The sequence below is a fragment of the Danio aesculapii genome, chromosome 17 (assembly GCF_903798145.1).
Source record: "Danio aesculapii chromosome 17, fDanAes4.1, whole genome shotgun sequence".
Classification (NCBI taxonomy): domain Eukaryota; kingdom Metazoa; phylum Chordata; class Actinopteri; order Cypriniformes; family Danionidae; genus Danio; species Danio aesculapii.
This window is the reverse complement of record NC_079451.1, coordinates 6,280,675-6,297,300: the sequence shown is the minus strand read 5'-3', so window position 1 is coordinate 6,297,300 and position 16,626 is coordinate 6,280,675. Positions and strand designations below refer to the sequence as shown.

General features: G+C 36.5%; 2 protein-coding genes across 2 annotated transcripts in view; one reads left to right on the top strand and one right to left on the bottom strand.

Moving 5' to 3' along the window:
• ptgr2 (prostaglandin reductase 2) overlaps nucleotides 1-16,626 on the top strand; it is a 75,771-nt gene that overhangs the window by 27,717 nt on the left and 31,428 nt on the right. The gene's annotated exons all lie outside the window — the stretch shown is intronic.
• Nucleotides 1-16,626, bottom strand: part of tmem62 (transmembrane protein 62) — a 35,475-nt gene that overhangs the window by 10,467 nt on the left and 8,382 nt on the right. Inside the window, exons 5-12 of the mRNA XM_056476716.1 lie at nucleotides 16,168-16,309; nucleotides 15,959-16,083; nucleotides 13,166-13,288; nucleotides 10,113-10,268; nucleotides 9,782-9,941; nucleotides 4,658-4,771; nucleotides 1,414-1,498; nucleotides 1,215-1,310 (exon numbers count right to left, since the gene is read on the bottom strand). Coding sequence (XP_056332691.1) covers nucleotides 1,215-1,310; nucleotides 1,414-1,498; nucleotides 4,658-4,771; nucleotides 9,782-9,941; nucleotides 10,113-10,268; nucleotides 13,166-13,288; nucleotides 15,959-16,083; nucleotides 16,168-16,309 — 1,001 coding nt within the window. The remainder of the gene's footprint in view (nucleotides 1-1,214; nucleotides 1,311-1,413; nucleotides 1,499-4,657; nucleotides 4,772-9,781; nucleotides 9,942-10,112; nucleotides 10,269-13,165; nucleotides 13,289-15,958; nucleotides 16,084-16,167; nucleotides 16,310-16,626) is intronic.

Below are 16,626 nucleotides of genomic sequence, written 5' to 3'. Positions count from 1 at the left end.
GTTATCTTAAGTTATTTTTTTAGATTTGGCTTCAGTACTGACTCATCTAATGTATATGCACAAATATAATATTGTAGTTTCCTATTAAAAATATGAATTTAAAAGCTAGATTTGTGCAGGGCACACTCATATATTGAGCACTGTAGATTGCAAATACTGTATGCTGAGCACTGTATAGTGCAAAATAAATAAAAGAATACAAATAAAATAAGTAATAAATAAGCAAACATCCATACAAACACATATTTATACAGTTGAAGTCAGGCAACACATTTCTAAACATAATCGTTTTAATAACTCATTTCTAACGGATTTCTTTTATCTTTGCCATGACTACAGCACATAATATTTTACTAGATATTTTTCAAGATACTAGTATTCCGCTTAAAGTGCAATTTAAAGGCAGGTTAGGGTAATTAGGCAAATCATTGTATAAAAATGGTTTGTTCTGTAGACTATCGAAAAAAATATATAGCTTAAGGGGGTTAACAATATTGACCTTAAAATGTTTTTTTTTTTTAATTCTAGCCGAAATAAAACAAAGACATTCTCCAGAAGAAAATATATTATAAAAAATACTGGGAAAAACTCCTCGCTCTGTTACACATCATTTGGGAAAGATAAAAATAAATAAATAAATAAAAAAAAAATCAATGAAAATTCACAGGAGGGCTAAACATTTTCTTCTACTGTATATATGGGATAAAAATGTGGCTTAAAATGTACTCATTCGAGGGCCATTTACTCAACATTGTTAACTAAAACTTGAAAACATGTTATACATTATTGCAGTTAATTTACCATATTTTAAGCTCCTGAAAACACTGACTTTATAAAAGTGCATGATTTTGTTGATATGCCTGACATATTAAACAACATGCCTATTATTGGCAAGTTATGAATATCAAATGTGAAAGATTTCTATTTCTTCAATAAGCGGTGACCAAAAACAAAATACTATAATCAGCACTCTCACCAGTTTATTTTTGGTTCATAATTTTATCATATTAATTACACATTCTTAACTTCGACGGTTGAATACAGGCATTTAGAAAAACTAAGCTGCAATTATCTATAATATAATAATTATCTCATACTCCATCATTCATTCTTTCTTTCCTCTGAATGTTCCAAATGAACCACAATACTCTCTGTTTCTGTACAAAATGATTAAATCTCCCTTGCAGTGAAAGTTGAAGTCATTATTCTCTTACCTAATGCTGTACACAGATTAAACAGCAGTAGAGTGTAGAAGAACACGTTGCTCTTGCTGACCAGATGCAGGGACATCCAGGCTTGAGAGGACAGTCCTGATGAATTGTCAAGAGTCAGTTGTGTTTTAAGAGGACCATTCATTTTTGATTAAAAATGGCAGGACACGCTTTTTTATTGAGGCTAGAACAACTGAAATACCTCTTGTTGAAGAGACTGGCATAAATCTGAAGAGTACAAGCCCACCGAGGTTTAGTAAAACTATTACCACGAAAGCGATCCGCGCCTGTGGAAATACAAGCAGGGCTATTAGATGCATGTGATGTATATCTGTTTATTATATATGCATGTGATCTGTTAAAAGCAGTTGTTTTGAGTTAGAATGCCAAATGTTCTCCTCATATTCAAATTTTTGATTGAAATACATGCAAACAACATATTTTCCCAGAAGAAACTATAGCTGCTGCACATTCAAATACGATTTTCTAGAAAATAATTGAAAACCTGAGAAAAATAAATGCAAAACATGTTCATCTACACAAAAAAAGAATATATTTTATATTTGCTTATTTAAAATGAGCTGAAACAACACAATTTTTGAGATTTCGTTGGGGCAACTTTATTGCTTTATGTCCAGTCCACTTAAATTTGTAAAAACTAATAAGTTAACTTAATTCCTTCATGTTGTCCCAACACAAATCGATTGTGTGAAACTAGGGATGCACCGATCCTGATACTTGGATCAGATATCGGTTCTATACCACATATTTTTGCTGGATCGGGTATCGGCCAGCTGGTTCCAAATCCGATCTTGCGTGTGCGCTATATTCTGTGTAATTTATAAGCCAACAAAAGCTATGAAGCCCATTATAAGGCACTAGTAAGTTATCATGTAGGCCTACTATATCCCACACAGTCTGAAGCCATTCTATAGTTTAATGTGAAGTACAGATGAATATTCAAGTGCTTAAATTCATGTTCACTTCAGCGCTTCCCCTGTCAATTATTCTCCATTTATTCACAATGACAACACGAAAAACTTTCTCTAAGACTAATTGTTTCTATTAGTTTAAATAATCAGTGGAGAAATGCATTTAATTTAGCATTTAATGGGTTCATTTTGACCTGCAACAAGGAGTTGCTGTTTCTAAATCATGTTGCGCTGTGCCTGGTAGATCAGCAGATCGCATTCGCACTCTCTGGAGTAGAGAGGGTTATTACCTGAAATTTCAAGTGAGAAAAGGCTACACAATACATTGGACAGATCCTCAATGCACTGATTTCTTCCCTTTGTGCTGCTCAGTTTTGTAAGTGTCCGCAGCCACCGAAGGGCTGCACATGGTGTCTCAGTGATGCGTCAAGCGCTTCACTTACGCACCAGCTGTGCAGACGTGATGTGCGCCGCTCAGTAACATTATTCTCACAATGAGTTTTTGTTCTCTCATCCTTCTGACTGAGTTTATTCTTCCGAGGGGAACAGTTTCAGTGCTGCGATTAGTTTGTAAAGCCTGTCTCATTGTGGTCAAAGTGATTAAATTAATAAAAGTAAAACTGACGGGCGCAATATGGATTGTCATTAACAGAAAATTATTTAGCCTAATATAGGCTACTCTGAAACTGAATATTTCACTGTCTGTTTATTTATATTAACATTTTAATTGACAGACCAGTTTTGAAGCATAAGTGGACCTTATTATGAACTTCATCTCTTCTTGTTTAGAGCCATATCGGGATTGGTTCGGTAAAAACAAATGGTATCAGTGCATCCCTATGTGAAACCGAGCATTTTTACAGTGTAGGATACTATTAACAAGGCTACATGCATGGAACCATTTAGAAAAATTTGGGCATGAATGGGTTAACAGTATGATTTATTTTCATTCATTCGTTCATTTTCTTGTTGGCTTAGTCCCTTTATTAATCTGGGGTCGCCACAGCGGAATGAACCGCCAACTTATCCAGCATTTGTTTTACGCAGCGGATGCCCTTCCAGCCGCAACCCATCTCTGGGAAATATCCACACACACTCATTTATACTCATACACTACGGAAAATTTAGCCTACCCAATTCACCTATACTGCATGTCTTTGGACTGGGGGAAACCGGAGCACCCAGAGAAAACCCACGCGAACGCAGAGAGAACATGCAAACTCTACACAGAAACGCCAACTGACGGCATGATTTTTTTTTTAATGTAAAAGATAAATTTTATTTTTGTACTTTTGACCAAGACCCACACTATAAAACTGTTGCTTTAAAATTGTATTTAAAATAATTTAAAAAAATAACCCATTGGACAGGTTTGTTCACTGAATTGAAACAACCAAGAATTTTTCAAGTGCACACTTACAATCTGAACCATTTAAAGGGACATTTCACCCATAAATTAACATTTACCCACTATTTAATCACCCTAAATTGGTTCCAGACCTTTATAAGTTTCTTTACTCGGTTGAACACAAAAGAAGATATTTTGAAGAATGTTGGAAACCTGTAACCATTGCCATCCACTGTAGGAAAAACAAATATTATCGAAGTCAATGGTTACCGCTTTCCAGCTTTCAGAGCATCTTTCCTTGTGTTTAACAGAGGAAAAAAAATGTACAAGTGAAATGGTGAGCAAATAATAACAATTTAAATTTTTGGTGAACTATTCTTTTAACTGGCATCGCATGCACCTGGTTGACCATTTGCTTCCATTGAATATTAATAATTATAATTCCTTACATTTATATAGCGCTTTTCTGGACACTTAAAGCGCTTTACACATTGGGGGGATCTCCTCATACATCACCAGTGTGCAGCATCCACCTGGATGACACGACCGCAGCCATACCACGCCAGACCGCACACAACACACCAGCTGATTGGTTGAGAGGAGTGATGAAGCCAATTATTATATGGTTAGGAGACCATGATGGACAGAGACCAGTGGGCAAATTTGGCCAGGATGCCAGGGTTAAACCCCAACTCTTTTTCGAAAGACATCCTGGGATTTTTAGCGACCACAGTGAGTCAGGACCCGGTTTAACGTCTCTTCTGAAAGACGGCGCTCACTGAGTATGGAGTCCCCTTCACTATACTGGGGCATTAGGAGCCACACAGACAGCAGATTGAGTGCCCTCTGCTGGCCTCACTAACACCACTTCCCATGTGGTCTCCCATCCAGATACTGGCCGGGAACAGCCCTGCTTGGCGTCAGTGGGCGACCATGTAAGAATTGCAAAGAGCCAGCTGCCGATCATGTTACTCAAAATTTGCTTAATGTGGTGTAAACACAATTTACCCAGAGAAACTGGAAAAGAAATACTTAAGTGTGCGGAAGTTAAAGAATTAAACTGGATCAAAAAAATCTGAATAAAAGTATAAATTGTGACACTTTGGCCATTTAAGTGAAGCATTAAGAAAGAAATTTGCTCTGTGTGATAGGTTTCATTCTCCTACCAGTATGTAGTGGTCTGTGAGGAGGATGAAGGATTGCACGAAGCCGAAGCTGGGAGTGAGCTCTTCCTCCAGCGTGAACTGCTGCTCATGCACTTTTGAGCGGCCTGCAGAGTCCTGGAGCAGACACACAGAAGAGCAGTTACTTCAAAACACTTTCAGAAACAGCACAATTAAAACATTCATTTTTAAAGATCAAAATCCAATTTCAACGCTTTCTCTTTAAAACAAAAAAGCAAATAGGGGCTATTTAATGGAGTAAGAGGAAGGAATCTTTGGACTCTGAGATTTAACAATGTTAAAATAGAACTACAATATATCGCCTTATCTGTTTGATCTTTAATACCCTGCTGTTCCTTTTCAGTTCTTATTTTTACTTTCTCTGTTTTTTCTCCTTTGGTAAATGTAAGCTTTCTGGGTTCATAAGTTACAAAATTGTATTTTGAAATGTTTGAAGTTTGGTCCAAAGAAATGTTTAATAAAGTAACAAGATTTGTCCTAAGGATATTATTACTGGTTGCAAAATATGATAACAGAACATTGGATGAAAGAAGGTTCTCCAAAGATGGCTCAGTGGATTCGGAAACTTAAACAGGTCTATATAATGGAAGAAATGACTGCATGTCGTGAGGTGGAGAGGTGGAGAAGTATTACGACATATTTAGATATGTATATTTAGAGGTTATTTAACCTATCATCACTGTAATTTGAGGCAACTACAATGAAACACAATGTAACTTTATGTACAAATGTATCCCTTGTAAAGTAATTATGATGGCAGTACCTTTTATTTATTTTTTTAATAGATTTTTTTATTTATTATAATTTTTTTTTAAATTTCATTATAATTTCATTATTATTGTTTTTTTACGTATCCCCTCATCTGTAAGGGGTTAAATTGTTGGGGAAGGGGTTGTTCTGTAAAAAATATATGAAAAAATCTTAAATAAAAAGTAGAAAAAAGACAAAAAAAAAATGAAATGTTAGAAGTTTGAACTTTTTGAAGTTTTTCTAATTCGTAATTTTGTAATTCATTATGTTATTTGTAGACGTATATCTTATTCATATATATGAATATAGGATTTCCTCTACCATAATACACATAAAACATGGATTGCCGTAAAACTCGTCAATGGCAGGGAATCGTTTTCTCTCATTAACTGCAGGGAAAGAGTTAAGCTAAATCATTTATCGATTTGACGCATATCATAATACACGCCATACATTATAATGTATATTAACCTTACATGGTTGTGCTTAGTCCCTTTATTAATCTGGGGTCGCCACAGCGGAATGAACCACCAACTTATCAAACACATGCTTTTACGCAGCAGATGCCCTTCCAGCTGCAACCCATCACTAGGAAACACACACACACTCATTCACACTCATACACTACGGCCAATTTAGCTTATTCAATTCACCAGTACCGCATGTCTTTGGACTGTGGGGGAAACCGGAGCACCCGGAGGAAACCCACGCAAACAGGGGGAGAACATGTAAACTCCACACAGAAATGCCAACTGACTCAGCCGAGGCTCGAACCAGCGACCTTCTGGCTGTGAGGCGATTGTGCAGCCCACTGCGCCACCGTGCTGCCACGCCATACATGTAAAGTACAAATAATGCCCTTCAATTCGGTCACGTCTAGCGGCCGTAATCCCTGAACCAATCTCCATCTGTCGGTTTCATTGCTCAGTTTGCTCCAACTTTTCTTTGCAGTCCGAAGCACATCAAACACGCAAAATGCCCAATTCGCCCCACAGGATGTCTATATCTCATCTTTGCTATGACTTCACATGTAAATCACTCACGCTTCATCTGCATCTGCTTACTGCACAGGCTGAACACTCCCCCCCCCCCCCGATTCCCTGTAACGTAATGTAATGGATTGTAAGGGAACAGGTGAGACATCTTTTTTTTCGAGACCCTCAAATTCATCACGTGCGCTGCGTATACAACATCTACAAGTCATGTAAATCAATTAATTGCAAACTGAAATAAATATTTATATTTGATTATATAGTTTGGAATTAGATGTTGAGTTTATTTTGAAATTTTTGCGATAATTATTCTGTTTACTAAGAATTTTGCAGGATCACAAAAATTTGCGACCTTTAGTTGATTTATCGTTGGATTAAGCGATTGCGAATTTACAAAAAAATATCCTACGTCTGTCAATCCTACATAAAGCATACTTTTAGCATATAGTTGAACTGAACTGACAATTTTGTCCTGTCTTTGGTATTATCATTCATTCATTTTCTTTTAGCTTAGTGCCTTTATTAATCAGGGGTGGAATGAACCACCAACTTATCCAGCATATGTTTTACACAGCGGATGCCCTTCCAGCTGCAACCCGGTACTGGGAAACATCCATAAACACTCATTCACACAAATACACAACGCACAATTTAGCTTACCCAATTCACCTATAGTGAATGTCCTTTGACTTGTGGGGGAAACCGGAGCACCCGGAAGAAACCCACGCCAACACGGAGAGAACATGCAAACTTCACACAGAAATGCCAACTGACCCAGTAGAGCAGGGCTATTTAATTAGTTTGTCATGGGGGCCAGTTCATTAAAAGCATTCCAAACGAGGGGCCAGAGAGATATGACTTGCAATATAAGTGATGACACAACAGCATATAAGAGCCCATATGCTGTATTTGCGCTCAAAAAGACACATACGTTGACTTTTTCTACATTAAAATGTTAATATGCTGTATTTTGAAACTACATAACATCAATGCATTGTACAATGTGGCATATTCAAATGTTGTATTTTGAAGCACAACAACATCAGTGCATTGCTTAAGTAGGCTTCTTCTACATTCAGACACATTCATATGTTATGTTTTAAACTCCGTAACAATCAGGGATGCAACGATTAAAGATTTTGGTTGTACGATTATATAGTCTGAAGAATGATCATTGTTTCACGGTTATCACGATTATTATGGATTTATTCAATTAAAAACACTACAAGTTCACAAAAAAATATATATAATTATAATAATAATAATTCACGAAAAACTGCTTCTATTTTAAAAAGTGTTGTTTATTGCTGCTCAGTAATCAAATTCAGCACAAAATATTCATAAAAAACAAAACAATAGTCCATTTCTCTCTTTGGACTTAAAAATAAATGAAAAAGTTATTGATTTAAACATGAGTGATCATTTTACAATGAAAATAAATGACAGAACAATAAATAAATAAATAAAAATAAGAACAAAAAAATAATAGTATTTGTCTAATATTAGCTAAGAATTTAAATGAACTGTTGTTATTATCTGCTTTTATACATGCATAATCATTTTATTAATCTGTAATAATTCGTCTAATGTATCTTTTGTTTACATTGTACTGAAAGCCAAGCACAACTCTCAGCACTACAGTGTGAGATCAATTGTACTGTGTTCGCCTGCAGTGCGCGAGTGCGTCGGTCCGCTTGCGAGCCGTGCAGGCATCCGCTCCCAATAGGCACGCATCTCCATTGGAAATAATGAACTTGCATGCGGAAAAGTCGCAATATATCAACGGCGTGCTGCTATAGTTAATCCAGTGTGCGTGCGTATTGGCATAACTTTGTTTAGTTGCAGCAGCATTTTTTCCGTGCAACAGAAATGCGGCATTGAGAAGCGTTTGATCAATAAGTGGGGTTAATAGTGTAATAGCCTAATCATTGCATCCCTGTTAACGATATCAGTGCATTGTACAAAAGGCCTGTTCTACAAACATATCCAAAAGTTGTCGGCTGCTCTGCACAGCCTTCAACTGCAGCTTGTGCTGTATTGAACAGACGCACATCACTTCATAACTATAGCGGCCGTTTTTCGACTGAACTAAACCGCGGGCCGCCAATTGAATAGCCCTGCAGTAGAGGCTTAAACCTTTAACATAGTTGAACTAAATAATGCAAGGTACAAAGCAAACAAAGCAGATAGACTCCATGTTGCCATTTGTACAAATGCCTACCATCCAGTCATATTAAGTGTTGGGCAGTGGTGTAAAGGAACAAATTACAAATACTCAAGTTACTGTAATTGAGTAGTTTTTCTCAGGAATTGTAATTTATTGAGTAGGTTTAAATATGTGTACTTTTATTTTGCCCTGCATACATTTTTAGTGCTGTATCTGTACTTTTACTCCACTACTTTCCTTCAACCTGCAGTCACTACTTTATTTTTTCTTCCAATAAAAATTGGCTGAGGAATCTTGTGATTCCTGTGCAATCAAATCACACATCGCATAATGAACTCCCTCAAGACATGGGCGATTTATAATCGCAGTAAACTGTTTGGAAGCATTAAATGTGTCCAAGAATATGTCCAAAATCTTTACATGCATTGACCCAGAGACTGTTTAGATGCGTGTCACTGATGAGAAGATGACGGATGTTTACTGTATGATGGCCGAAATGGCCTTAAACACCCAGCAGACACAGGACGTCAACATGACATCATATTGACATTGCATTTTGTTTGGAAATGAAAATCGTTTTGACATCAGATCCCCAACGTCCGACCTAAAAATCACAACAGAACCCCAATGTCCAACATCCAACCTAAAATCAACTAAATATCACGTCTAATGATGTTAGTTTGACGTTGTGTGGATGTTACCACTATGTCGTCTATCAGACCTTGGACTTCAGTTGCCATACCTGACAAATGAAGTTAGTATTTGACGTCAATATGATGTTGATATTAGATGTTGGCTCCACATTGAATTTTGGTCACTTTCTAACACAACCTAAATCCTTAGACGCTGGCTAGACATTAAGTTTTGGCCACCCGACATCACAATCTAACCTAATATTAGCGTCTTATGACGTTGTGTGCCTGCTGGTCAATAACTAAATGCACTACAGAATGTTATGTTTACACACATCCACATATTACATGTAAATGCATCAGTTATTAACAGCATAATACTCACTACTCTTGAGTACTTTTGAAAGGTCTACTTTTTACTCATACTTTGAGTAATATTTACAACCGATACTTTTACTCCACTTGCACTACATTTTTAGGAAAGTAATAGTACTTTAACTTAAGTATGATTCTTCAGTACTCTTTCCAGCACTGGTGTTGGGTGATTGTTCAAATCATTAGCTACCTCCACTTTGACTTTGATAGTGTGCAGTCCTGTAGCGTAGTGCATTGGATCCCAGAGCAGCACATATAGAGGACCTCCAGCGCTGACTGCTTTCCCCAGTGTAACTCCGTCCACGCTCACGTACACGGCTGTGATGGGGGATTCAGAGAAAGCAAGGACCCTGCAGAAGCCCAAACAGGACACAATGAGTGTGCAGTCAATGCGTGAAAGAACACACAGAACATGCGTGTAGGAAAATAAGCAAGAGCACAAGGTTTGGATGAGAGACGGTAATGCTTCATTAGCCAATGCTTGAGCACTTGGAGGTTTAAGAGGACACACACAGAGACACCTGATGTGAGTGGAACTGCGGATTCGACCCAGAGGCTCCACTCCCGGTTGCAGGTACTGTGCGTCTTTGGGGTTGGTAATCAGCATGGCGGGCCAGTCCTCAAACGTCAAGTCAGAGAAGCTGAACAGGTCATGGTCGAAAGCCAAAATCCTGTACCTGAACCCAGGGAGAAAAGCTTTTACAACACAATTGAGTTTTGAGTTTATTGCCATATCAGCTTTTATGGCTTTTTCATGGCCAATTTACAAACATCATTTAATAAAACACTCGTACTATAATAAAAAGTGTTTCATAACAATAACAAGACATCAACGACAAATAATACATAAAAGAAGAATAAAATCGAAAGCAGTTTTTTTAAAGGAAAACTTTTTTAAAACAGGCTCATTTTATGACTGCTCCACACTTAAACAGTTGAGATTGACCTATTTTTAATCCATTCAAGCTCATCTCCAGATCTGGCAGGACCATTTTTAGCTTAGCTTAGCATAAATCATTAAATCGAATTAGACCATTGGCATCTTGCTCAAAAATGACCAAAGGTTTGATAATTTTCCTATTTAAAGCTTGACTCTTCTTTTTCATCATCTTCTACTACTTCTTCTTCTACTACTACTTCTACTACTATTACTACAACAAATACTATGACGACTACAACTACTACTTCTACTTTTTCTACTACTTTTATGATGACAACGACTACTACGACAATGACTACTTCTACTACTAAGATGACAACGACTACTGCTTCTACTCACGTACTATTATTATGACTACTACTACAAGGACTACTACTACGACTACTACTATGTCTTATTCTAATTCTATGATGACCGCAAGTACTACTACGACGACGACTACTACTACAATTACTTCTATTTTTTTTACTTCTACGAGTACTACTACTACTATGACGACAACTACTACTACAATGATGACTACTACTACTACAAGTACTATGACGACTACTACTATGACTACTAATACTTCGACTACGAGTACTACTACTATGACGACTTCTATTACTACTACGACGACGAATACTACAACTACTACTACTTCTACGACAACTACGAGTACTACAACTATAATGACAAATACTACGACTACTACAACTACATCTACTACTACGATGACAACTACTACTACTTTAACGACGACTACTTCTACTACTTCTAAGACGACGACAACTACTGCTACTATTACAACTATGACTACTACTACTTCTACTTTTACTTCTACTACGACAACTACGAGTACTACTACTACTACTACTACAACTACCCCTACTACAAGCACTACTACTACGACTTCTACTACTATGAATACTACTACAACTACTTCTACTTCGAGTACTACTACTATGACAACAACGACAACTACTACTACAATGATGGCAACTAATACTTCTACTACTACATCTACTACTACTATGACGACAACTACTACTACTACTACTACTACAACAAGTACTACGACGACGACTACTACTACTACGACTACGAGTACTACTATGACAACTACAACTACTACTTCTTTTTTTACTACTTTTATGATGACAACGACTACTACGACAATGACTACTTCTACTAAGATGACAACGACTACTGCTTCTACTCACGTACTATTATTATGACTACTACTACAAGGACTACTACTACGACTACTACTATGTCTTATTCTAATTCTACGATGACCGCAAGTACTACTACGACGATGACTACTACTACAATTACTTCTATTTTTTTTACTTCTACGAGTACTACTACTACTATGACGACAACTACTACTACAATGATTACTACTACTACTACTACAAGTACTATGACGACTACTACTATGACTACTAATACTTCGACTACGAGTACTACTACTATGATGACTACTTCTATTACTACTACGACGACGAATACTACAACTACTACTACTTCTACAACAACTACGAGTACTACAACTACAATGACAAATACTACGACTACTACAACTACATCTACTACTACGATGACAACTACTACTACTTTAACGACGACTACTTCTACTACTTCTAAGACGACGACAACTACTGCTACTACTACAACTATGACGACTTCTACTTTTACAACTACTACGACAACTACGAGTACTAATACTACTACTACTACTACTACTACTACTACAAGCACTACTACTACGACTACGTCTTCTACTACTATGAATACTACTACAACTACTTCTACTTCGAGTACTACTACTATGACGACAACGACAACTACTACTACAATGATGGCAACTAATACTTCTACTACTACATCTACTACTATGAAGACAACTACTACTACTACGACGACTACTACTACGACTACGAGTACTACTATGACGACTACTATTACTACTACTACGACAACGACCACTACTACTACAATTACTACGAGTACTACGATGACAACTACTACTTCTACTACGATGACGACAACTACTACTACAATGACTACTACGAGCACTACTACTACGATAATGCTGACGACTACTACTACGTCTTCTACTACTTCTATGAGTACCACTACGACGACTACTATGTCTACTACTACTTCTACTATGACGACAATGACGACGACTACTACTACTACTACGATGACAGATAAAAAGTGTTGTCTGATAACATAAAAATTAGAGCATTGCAAAAGTATATGTTTGACAATTACCTTGCTATTACAATTTTGACTAGATTTTAGAGCATCTTCTCCTTTGAGTAGACGTTCATGAGTGAGTCTAGTGTGACATCTTGTCTAAATCATCTCATCATGTCAAAACTCCCTTTTTGATTAGTAAAAATGTTAAGTAACTATAAATGAGATTTTCTCAGTATTTGGACTTGATGAACCCTCAATATCCAGATATTCAAATAGTTGCATCTCAGCCAAATATAGTCCTACCATAACAAACCATACAAAGCTTATTTACTTGCCATTCAGATGATCTTAATTTTTAAAAATGGACACTTATGACTGGTTTAGTGGTCTATGGTCACATATTTACATTTTCCTGAGCGTGGAGCTGGTTCTCCATGAACTCACCTGCGGTTGTCCATCCAGTCTCCCAGCTCTAACTCCAGTGTGCCTCCTTGATGTCGACTGTGCAGAGCCGGCATGAAGCCTCCAAGTGTGTGTAGGTGCCCGCACAAATACGCCACAGCTGTACTGTAACAAAATAACAAAAAAATTATAATAATTGGCAGAATATGATGTGTTTGCACTTAAACTAATAGTCTTATAGCATGCAATTGTACAGACTGTATACAATATAAGATATAATCTGCAGTTTAGTGGTGCTTATCTTTATATTATTATAAATATTTAATATTCAAATAAATTGCACTGAATGTGATGTTTGCATATATCTATGCATTAAAGGGATACTAATTTGTACTCGCTGTTTCAGTACACCAAATATATATTGAAGAATGTTGGAAATTAGTTTTATTATTTTTCCTACTATGTATGTCAATGGCTACCATTTTCCAACATTCGTAATCTCGTCTTTGTGTTTAACAGACAAAGAAACCCAAAGGTTTGGCAAAACCTGAGTGTGAGTGAATGATGAATAATTACATTTTTTTTGGGTGAACTATCCCTTTATCGGTCAGGCCAGAATACAAAAGGAATCATACTGTATACTAGGCTTTAAAAGGTAGGTCAGATGACCAGATAAACATGGCATTTGCAATGACACTTGAAAGTTGTCCCAAATTTCAGACGGCTGCCTCAGACAATCCACACATTCTGATTTATATCGCCCACAATCATTTTAAAGTATTTTTACTAATATTAAACAGCCTTTTTATAAAAGCAAGTGTTGATGCAAATTATGATTTTAGGATGAAATAATTATAGGGATTGCCAGGGTAGTGAAATGACTTGTTTGAAAGATTCTTAATTCAAAGCATTTAGTGGTGAACAGAGTAGATATACACTACCTGACAAACGTCTTGTCGCCTATCCAAGTATTAGGAACAATAAATAATAACTTGACTTCTAGTTGATCATTTGGTATCAAAATAAAATATGATCATACCTTGGTTTTTAATTATTTAATTAGGACTGTAAGGTCTGACTTTGCTTAGACAAAAGTATTTTCACTAACAGAAATAATGTACAGTATAGAATATAAAGTCATGGTGCAGTGGAAAAAGAATTAATATTGTGTATAACTCCCATGAGCTTGGAGGACTGCATCTATACATCTCTGCAATGACTCAAATAACTTATTAATAAAGTCATCTAGAATGGCAAAGAAAGAGTTCTTACAGGACTCCCAGAGTTCATCAAGAGTCTTTGTATTCATCTTCAATGCCTCCTCTATCATCTTACCCCAGACATGCTCAATAATGTTCATGTCTGGTGACTGAGATGGCCAATCCTGGAGCACCTTGACCTTCTTTGCTTTCAGAAACTTTGATGTGGAGGCTGAAGTATGAGAAGGAGTGCTATCCTGCTGAAAATTTTGCCCTCTCCTGTGGTTTGTAATGTAATGGGCAGTGCTCAAATATTTTGTTACCGTTGGCTGTTGATGGTGCCATCTACTCTGCAGATCTCTCGCATGCCTCCATATTGAATGTAACCCCAAACCATCATTTTTCCATCACCAAACTTGACTGATTCATGTGAGAATCATGGGTCAACACAGATTCCAGTTGATCTTCTGCAGTATTTGTGATGATTGGGATGCAGTTCAACAACAACAAAAAAAAAATCTACCTTCTGTCATTTTTTCAAATGATCAACTAAATGCCAATTTATTATTTGTTGCTCTTAAAACTAGGATCGACGACAAGACTTTTGTCAGGTAGTTTACACAGTAGTCAACAGTGGATTGAAGTGGATCAAAAAACTTTCTAAGACAAGAATAGGAGTTAACTAATAGGTTTAGGACAACTTTGATGAAAAGTTTTGATCCACTTCAAATGCTGACCACTGTGAAAAAAAGCGGAGCTGTACATTCAGGTTTTATTTTTAGCTGCAAATGCACAATAATTTGTAATATTAGTTTTGCATGGACGAAAACTCACAGACAGAACTCGTTTCCTCAGTGTATTTATACATATAGACTTCCTGCTGTAATTATGTTAACGTACACTACCATTCAAACATTTTCAGACATTAAGACTTCCTCAAAGAATATACTGAATTAAACAACAGTAAAGATTGGATTCAACATATTTCTCATGGAGTTCTATGAATTGATGACTCCTGAAATAATATTATCACTTTTTTCACAGAAATATTCAACAGCACAACATTTTTCGATAACACTGACCACTGAATTATATATAATATTAGATTAATTTGTTTGAAGAGTCATGTGGTACTGAAGACGGGAGTAATGTGGCTGAAGATCCAGCTTCACACGAATAAATTACACTTTAAGATAGATTTTAAAAGAAAATGCTCCATTTAAATTGCAATAATATTTCATAACATTACATTTTTGATCAAATAATTTCTTTTTTGAGTGTTATTACACCCAACATCCCTTGTATTATTGTAAATAACTTTTATTCCAGCATTTCCCAGCTATTTCAGTTTTTCCTGCTGCTCCATTATTGTAATTTAATATAATTTCAGATAAGCCCGTAAGAGAGTAGAACAGAAAAAAGGACAAAACTATAGAAAACTCGTTCACTTTCTATAATAATCACATGCATTTTTCAGTCAATAATTAGCTGAAATAAGCTTCAGGGTGGACCAGACCTTCTGCTTTTCAGTTCTGGCTGTGCAAGAATACCCAAATCAGACATAAATGTGCATAAAACAGCATATGTGATATCAGTGGGAAACAAGCGACAGTGTTATTGCTTGATTTCTCCAAACCTCATGAGCTCTCGGATTCCTGGGGAGGGGGAGATGACAGTGGATGTGGTATAATGTCCAAACCAGATGGACTTGTTACTGCTCAGGCTCTCCTCTCTGAAGGTCGCCAACATGTCCATCTGAGACTATGGGGAATGTTCAGAATTCAGTCCAAAGACAAACCATCACATTTACAGTGGGAAAAAAAAAATTCAATGAATCTCTCCTACCTCATCAATAATCCCAAAGAAGTTATAAGGCCGTTTTGGTCCCGGGACCAGAGTGGCATCAGCACAAATAAATGAATAGTTCCCGAAGGGAGTTCTGTGTACGTAGTGGAAGGATCCTACTTTCTGATTGGCAGAGTACTTCCTACATATTCAGGAAAGAATGATAATTAAGAAAAAAAAATTTATCTTGTATGACTAGTTTGAATAGGTGCATTGACTTAAAGGGTTAGTTGACTAAAGAATGAAGAAATTTGGTAATTAAAGGGGACCTATCGTGCAAAAAAATATTTTTTAAGGGGTTTAAACACAGTTGTGTGGCAAACGTCTGCGAACAGAGCTATAACCAGCTTCTAATAGTAAACATTTATTACTTTTATTTTTTTTTATAATCACACAGTCTAAAACAGTCTGCAGAAACACTTTGATTGACATTCTCCCTTTGTATGATGTCATTAGAGG